The sequence below is a fragment of the Nanorana parkeri genome, unplaced genomic scaffold (genome assembly GCF_000935625.1).
Source record: "Nanorana parkeri isolate BGI_ZX_2015 unplaced genomic scaffold, ASM93562v1 scaffold1748, whole genome shotgun sequence".
In the NCBI taxonomy this organism is placed as follows: Eukaryota; Metazoa; Chordata; class Amphibia; order Anura; family Dicroglossidae; genus Nanorana; species Nanorana parkeri.
In genome coordinates this window covers 1-7,820 of record NW_017308016.1, presented here as the reverse complement: position 1 = coordinate 7,820, position 7,820 = coordinate 1, and the positions used below count along the sequence as shown (strand labels likewise).

The 7,820-nt window shown below is 47.9% G+C and overlaps 1 protein-coding gene across 1 annotated transcript in view; it reads left to right on the top strand.

The window, feature by feature from the left end:
* The window catches only part of STUB1 (STIP1 homology and U-box containing protein 1), a gene marked incomplete at its 3' end in the record, with an annotated part of 18,074 nt that extends 10,547 nt beyond the window's left edge, over positions 1-7,527 (top strand). Inside the window, exons 4-7 of the mRNA XM_018571383.1 lie at positions 4,438-4,603; positions 6,290-6,380; positions 7,139-7,195; positions 7,411-7,527. Of these exons, the coding sequence (XP_018426885.1) occupies positions 4,438-4,603; positions 6,290-6,380; positions 7,139-7,195; positions 7,411-7,527 (431 nt within the window). The remainder of the gene's footprint in view (positions 1-4,437; positions 4,604-6,289; positions 6,381-7,138; positions 7,196-7,410) is intronic.
* Between the last annotated feature and the right edge of the window lie 293 nt (positions 7,528-7,820).

The following is a 7,820-nucleotide window of genomic DNA, read 5'->3' as shown; positions in this document are numbered from 1 at the left end:
ATGAGCTCATCTGTGTGCTGGTTGTCTTGTCCAGTCACAGGGCTCAGGTGGAAAGGAAACCTATAAGTAAAAGTGAATATGCAAAGATCAGTTCCTCTCCCAAAGACCAAAGAAGGATCAGTTCTCCTCTCACGGATCAAAGAAGGATCAGTTCTCCTTTCACGGACCAAAGAAGGATCAGTTCTCCTCTCCCAAAGATCAAAGAAGGATCAGTTCTCCTCTCACGGATCAAAGAAGGATCAGTTCTCCTCTCACAGATCAAAGAAGGATCAGTTCTCCTCTCGCGGATCAAAGGAGGATCAGTTCTCCTCTCACAGATCAAAGAAGGATCAGTTCTCCTCTCGCGGATCAAAGGAGGATCAGTTCTCCTCTCACAGATCAAAGAAGGATCAGTTCTCCTCTCGCGGATCAAAGGAGGATCAGTTCTCCTCTCACAGATCAAAGAAGGATCAGTTCTCCTCTCGCGGATCAAAGGAGGATCAGTTCTCCTCTCACAGATCAAAGAAGGATCAGTTCTCCTCTCGCGGATCAAAGGAGGATCAGTTCTCCTCTCACAGATCAAAGAAGGATCAGTTCTCCTCTCGCGGATCAAAGGAGGATCAGTTCTCCTCTCACAGATCAAAGAAGGATCAGTTCTCCTCTCGCGGATCAAAGGAGGATCAGTTCTCCTCTCACAGATCAAAGAAGGATCAGTTCTCCTCTCGCGGATCAAAGGAGGATCAGTTCTCCTCTCACAGATCAAAGAAGGATCAGTTCTCCTCTCGCGGATCAAAGGAGGATCAGTTCTCCTCTCACAGATCAAAGAAGGATCAGTTCTCCTCTCGCGGATCAAAGGAGGATCAGTTCTCCTCTCACAGATCAAAGAAGGATCAGTTCTCCTCTCGCGGATCAAAGGAGGATCAGTTCTCCTCTCACAGATCAAAGAAGGATCAGTTCTCCTCTCGCGGATCAAAGGAGGATCAGTTCTCCTCTCACAGATCAAAGAAGGATCAGTTCTCCTCTCGCGGATCAAAGGAGGATCAGTTCTCCTCTCACAGATCAAAGAAGGATCAGTTCTCCTCTCGCGGATCAAAGGAGGATCAGTTCTCCTCTCACAGATCAAAGAAGGATCAGTTCTCCTCTCGCGGATCAAAGGAGGATCAGTTCTCCTCTCACAGATCAAAGAAGGATCAGTTCTCCTCTCGCGGATCAAAGGAGGATCAGTTCTCCTCTCACAGATCAAAGAAGGATCAGTTCTCCTCTCGCGGATCAAAGGAGGATCAGTTCTCCTCTCACAGATCAAAGAAGGATCAGTTCTCCTCTCGCGGATCAAAGGAGGATCAGTTCTCCTCTCACAGATCAAAGAAGGATCAGTTCTCCTCTCGCGGATCAAAGGAGGATCAGTTCTCCTCTCACAGATCAAAGAAGGATCAGTTCTCCTCTCGCGGATCAAAGGAGGATCAGTTCTCCTCTCACAGATCAAAGAAGGATCAGTTCTCCTCTCGCGGATCAAAGGAGGATCAGTTCTCCTCTCACAGATCAAAGAAGGATCAGTTCTCCTCTCGCGGATCAAAGGAGGATCAGTTCTCCTCTCACAGATCAAAGAAGGATCAGTTCTCCTCTCGCGGATCAAAGGAGGATCAGTTCTCCTCTCACAGATCAAAGAAGGATCAGTTCTCCTCTCGCGGATCAAAGGAGGATCAGTTCTCCTCTCACAGATCAAAGAAGGATCAGTTCTCCTCTCGCGGATCAAAGGAGGATCAGTTCTCCTCTCACAGATCAAAGAAGGATCAGTTCTCCTCTCGCGGATCAAAGGAGGATCAGTTCTCCTCTCACAGATCAAAGAAGGATCAGTTCTCCTCTCGCGGATCAAAGGAGGATCAGTTCTCCTCTCACAGATCAAAGAAGGATCAGTTCTCCTCTCGCGGATCAAAGGAGGATCAGTTCTCCTCTCACAGATCAAAGAAGGATCAGTTCTCCTCTCGCGGATCAAAGGAGGATCAGTTCTCCTCTCACAGATCAAAGAAGGATCAGTTCTCCTCTCGCGGATCAAAGGAGGATCAGTTCTCCTCTCACAGATCAAAGAAGGATCAGTTCTCCTCTCGCGGATCAAAGGAGGATCAGTTCTCCTCTCACAGATCAAAGAAGGATCAGTTTTCCTCTCACGGATCAAAGAAGGATCAGTTCTCCTCTCGCGGATCAAAGAAGGATCAGTTCTCCTCTCGCGGATCAAAGAAGGATCAGTTCTCCTCTCGCGGATCAAAGAAGGATCAGTTCTCCTCTCGCGGATCAAAGAAGGATCAGTTCTCCTCTCACGGATCAAAGAAGGATCAGTTTTTCCCTTTCACGGATCAAAGAAGGATCAGTTCTCCTCTCACGGATCAAAGAAGGATCAGTTCTCCTCTCACGGATCAAAGAAGGATCAGTTCTCCTCTAATGCCCTCCTCTTTTTGGAAGAGGGTTGCACCCTTGTGCACTTTGCAGTGATTTCACTGTTCACGTGTTTTTGTTACGATGCACGCATTGCAAAAAACAAACAAACAATGGATCTGAGATAGAAGTGCCAACCACAAGTTAATTGTCCATGTGCCATTGTATTCCAATGGAAGGTCAGATAGGAGATCTCGCACTCGTGAGGCTTCCTCATTCCATCTTCCATCTGACCTTCCATTGGAATATTAATTTGTGGTGTGGAACTTCTATCTCAGATGCATTGTTTTACAGGGCTGTGCTGTGCAAACCGCTCCTATACATATGTGTGTGATACGTGTAATTAGCTGCTTGTCTGGAGCTCAGAACAGAAGTGCGGTTTACATCTGCAGGAGCATGCTGAAGGTGTGCACAGGGATAGAGTACAGACATGCTTAGATCTGCCTTAGCCCATTGATATGCCTTACCTGTCAGCCTCAACAATTCTGAGTCATGGCTTGTGTCTGGGGAGGGGAAGAAGGGTGTTTCTGTACCCAGCACGCCCCAATCTTCTGTCAAATAAAAGTCTTTTCTGTAGGTGCAGCCGATCATGTACCTTTTAGTAGCCGCAGCGTCACGTCTCCAGGGATTGCAGGGGATGCTGAGTTTTGTACTCTTTTGTATGATTCATCCCTGATACCTAAGAAATGTAAAGGGAAGGCCACACAGAGATGCTGGTCTATTGTATTACAGTGACTGTTAGAGTTAAGAAAATGTAACAGATTCCTCAATCAACACTTATCAGTGTTAATCGAAGAATCCCCCGCTACTTCTATTGTATTCTGACAGTGGCCGCTGTCACAATACCCAAACAGAGGTTGCAAACACGATTGTGTTTGGCCAAAGGTTTTCCATCATGTTCCTTCAGCAAAACTCAGATCCAATGATTGACTTCTGCTGAAGGAATAAGGCACCAATGCAGTGGATTTTGAGCGATTCCTGCTGAATCGGCCCAAATTTGTTGGGCGTGTATTCAGCTTTGCAGCTTGACACACTTGGAAAGGAGATAAGGCAACCTATGTGGGGGTTTGCAGCCTGACACTGAGATAGAACATAGGGCAGCCACTGTGGGGGGCCTCACAGCTTGCCACAGGCAGGAAATAAGGCATCCTCTGTCCAGGACTTGCAGGTTGATGCTTTTTATTAATATTATTATTACATCGTATTTATATAGCGCCAACAGTTTGCGCAGTGCTTTACAATATAAGGAAGACATTACAATTCAAGACAAGATGGTAAGGAGAGCCCTGCCCCTGAGGGCTTACAATCTAAAAGAGGAGGGGGAAATGATACATGAGGAGGTAGCTGTGTGGGGATGAATTGTTTGAGAATGTGATGGTTGAGCGGTTAGGTTGAGGTGGAATAGGCTTCCCTGACGAGATGAGTCTTAAGGGATCGCCTAAAGGCAGTCAGTGTGGGAGATAGATGGACAGGTTGGGGTAAAGAGTTCCAGAGGATGGGAGAGACTCTAGAGAAGTCCTGGAGGCGAGTATGGGAGGAGTTGATGAGGGAGCTGGAAAGCAGGAGGTCAATGGATACTTTGAGACCAGGTCTGAGATATATCCGAGGGCAGAATTGTGGATGGCTTTGTAACTGATTGTTAATATTTTTAATTGTATCCATTTGGGCGAGTGGAAGCCAGTGCCGGACTGACAGAGTGCGGTGGGTGATGGAAGCCAGTGCAGGGATTGGCAGAGGGGGGTGGGTGATGGAAGCCTGTGTAGGGATTGACAGAGGGGAATGCAGACACGGAGCGGTTGGTCAAGTGAATGAGTCTAGCAGCTGCATTCACCATAGACTGAAGGGGGGAGGAGCCTGTGTAGTGGGATAAAATACAGCTGAATAGCATTACAAGCAGCCATTCCTGGGAGGTGAATCTGCACTGATGACAGTCCAGTAGATTGAGATTGCTACAAATGCCTGTTATTAACTGGTTGTGTAGTTAGACATTTATTAAAGGAACATGAAAGAATTCCCTTTACCTTTCAGCTTATAACCTGGCCAAGGAGCAAAGGCTGAACTTTGGAGATGACATCCCGAGTGCTCTAAGGATTGCCAAGAAGAAACGCTGGAACAACATAGAAGAGCGGAGGATCAACCAGGAGAACGAACTGCATGCCTATCTCACCAAACTCATCCTGGATGAGAAGGAAAGGTGAGCCCCCCCGGGATTCTTCCACAGTCACAGCTTGGAGACCCTCACTTCTCCCATTCTTGGCAAAGTGAAAGTGTCTGCACAAAGCCAAACCCCCCCCCAGACATGGTTCCTCACCACCTGCCCGCTGCAGCATTCCCGTCTGTCTAAGCTCCAATGTCGGAAAGGTGTTGGAGCGTAAACGGGGGTGATGACGTAGGATGATGACATGGGACTCCTTCATGGGACAGTGTTCAGTCCTGATGATTGGCTGCTCAGCCCTGAGCACTGTCCCATAGCCAAGATCACATGCTCCCCCAAACCCAAAATCCTACTCTGTCAGCAAGGGCAGTGCGGGGAGGTGATGAGGGACTGTGGCCAGGTAAGTATACATGTGTGGGGAGGATGGGGAGTTGTGTGCCGGAATGGGAAAAGTGACATTATCTCTCATTGCTTATACCTCACCCTGATTTGAAGCAAGAGAGCACCGAAGGTCTATGTAAGCTTCAATATTGGACAGATTATGCCGGCTCCCTCTTCATCTAAAGATGCTTGGACCCGGCTATTGGCTGCTCAGGCACAAAGCACTGCATTGTGGGGAGGCTGGTGGAGTGTCTCATGTACTTGCAAGTAGCAGGTATTTTGCTGAGCTGCAGAGATGGATCGGAGGGACTGGAGAGTGAGTGGGAAGTTCAGTTAAAGATTCTGAGGCCTGTTATGGAAAAACTACAGGTTTGCTTTAAAGCCTTGGTTCTCAACTGGTGGGTCGTGACCCAAAAGTGGGTCGCGACCCCATGTTCAGTGGGTCGCCGTGTGCCTTCCACTATGCTAGGTGAGAGACTCCTCAGCTCCTCCTGTCAGTTCTCTCGCCAAGCAGCCATTCAAAATCTGCTGCCTGGTGCCGAGTGTCAGCTTGAGGTGGGATGGGCTGGGGGTATGACCGTGCGGGAGCTCCAGCCACACCGTACCACTCCCTTACGTGCCCTGTAGAGGTGCCTGGACCGGAGTGATATCCCATTCTGGCTCCTGGCACGTCTACAGGGCACTCAAGGGAGCTGTACAAGCATTGTATATATGGATGGAGCTCCGTCACAGCACAGCAGCCCACACTGGAGTCCAGGCTGGGCATGCACTCCAGCTCTAGTAAGGTATGGATCTTTGAATGACATCCTAAACGCACCTCCCACCCACAGTTCGATCGCCCGCACCGGAACGTGCGGTACCGCAATGTTGTGCGTTCCATTGCAGTGCGACTTGGGTCGCGACTTAATGACCAAGGACAAATGTGGGTCCTGAGGTTACACAGGTTGAGAACCGCTGCTTTAAAGGACAACTGTGCCTGTGCCGCAGCCCAATTCATTCTTATGGGGAGTCATACAAATGGCGGCCTCCAGTGGTTCTGCACAGTACCCCTCTTCTCAAAGGATTATAAGGGGGCCATGCCGTGTGTGTGCAGGATGGAGACCCGGCCGGGAACCTTTTCTTTTCTGAAGCAAAGGCCGTGGCGCTCCGAGCAGCAGGGCTGCACAGTGAAGGTCGCTGACATGGGATTGGAGGTAAGTATCTGACCTGGTGGGCTGCACTCGGGGATGTGGGGCCATGCCTTAGATCAAACATTGTACCAAAGGTATAGTTGTCCTTTAGACAGGATCATGGTGTTTAGCCTGTAGAGGATTTTTGTAGCTGATGTTATGCATTTATTTTTAGAGAAATTGAAGAAACAAAACGGAAACATGAGGAAGAGAACGTGGAGGAGAACAGGAGCCGAGTTCAGCTGTCTTGTGTGGCCAACAAACATGTGAGTACATTTTTGGAAACTGAATATCCATCTAAAGACCTTAAAGACACAGTTGCTAAAAGTAAGGATGCACTGATACCGATACCGAGTATTTGGGCGAGCACTCGTACTAGCCCAAATGCTTCCGATGCCTAGCCTGCTACCGGAGCATCCGATATCAGGAAGCCGGGCAGCGAGTCATTATATGCAATCAGTCCCTTGCTAATCAAGAAGCCAAGTGGCAAGTCATTAGACGCCACCCGGCTTTCTTAATGGGACTTCCAGTATTGGTATTCGGTATCTGTGCATCCCCCTAGCTTAAAGAGACTCTACAAAGAATCTTCACACGGGAAACACTTTCATGTGTACCAGATGTCTGGTCTCCTGGTCTGCTCGGTGGTTTCACCCACTGACTTACCTCACTACTAGTAACAAGGGGCGGACGGATGGAATCATATCGCATGGAGGGGACACAGGTATCGGACACACCCGGTAATGTTGGCTGCTGAACATATAAACATTCTTGTACACAGGGAATTTTTTTTTTTTTATAGTGACAGAGTCTTTTCGAGGCATTTCCTTACAATGATTTCTCATAGTTTGCTTGGGAGTATACTTCAGCACGTCATGTCAAAAATGTTCTGTGACTGGCCTGGAGTTCTAAGTCTGGAGCAGAGACTGCTGTGACTGCTGTGGTTCAGTCTACTCTCTGCTGCATCATATGGCATCACCTCATAAAAGAAAATCACAAACATTTCTGTTTCTTTTTTATTGCTCAGGATAAGTATTTGGCAGAGATGGATGAATTATTTTCTCAAGTAGATGAAAAACGCAAGGTGAGTAACTGTATATTAATATGGATAATGGTTCGTTGTATTTTCTATATGCAATGCAGGCAGATCATAAGTGGAGGGAGAGGCCAGTGAATGAGTGGTGAAAGTCACATTCACTTCTTTATAAATATGCTCCTAAATGTGATGTCTGTGTATGTGGTCAGGGATTGTGCGGCTGCGTCATTCACTAAGCAACCTGTACTTGTGTTGTTGCACAGAAGCGGGACATCCCGGATTACCTGTGTGGGAAGATCAGCTTTGAGCTGATGAGAGAGCCTTGTATAACTCCCAGCGGGATCACCTACGACAGGAAGGACATTGAGGAGCACTTGCAGGTAATATCCTTGGCATGTACTGTATTAAACTACCAGGAAATTGGCAGCTATGTGTTTCCATAGCAACTGGTTACAAAAACAAAAAATGATCTAATTATAAATCAGAATATTGTTTTCAAATGAGGAGCAGCCAATTACATATTTTCATTTGGCAGCTTGCTCTCCAAGCTATAATCCTACCTTATTTGCCTCCTGAGGTGGCCAGGAGAAGGGGGGAGTGACGGGCAGCCGAGCTGTTAGCCGGATGGGAGGCGGTTGGCAGCCGAGCTGTTAGCCGGGTGAGAGGTGGTTGG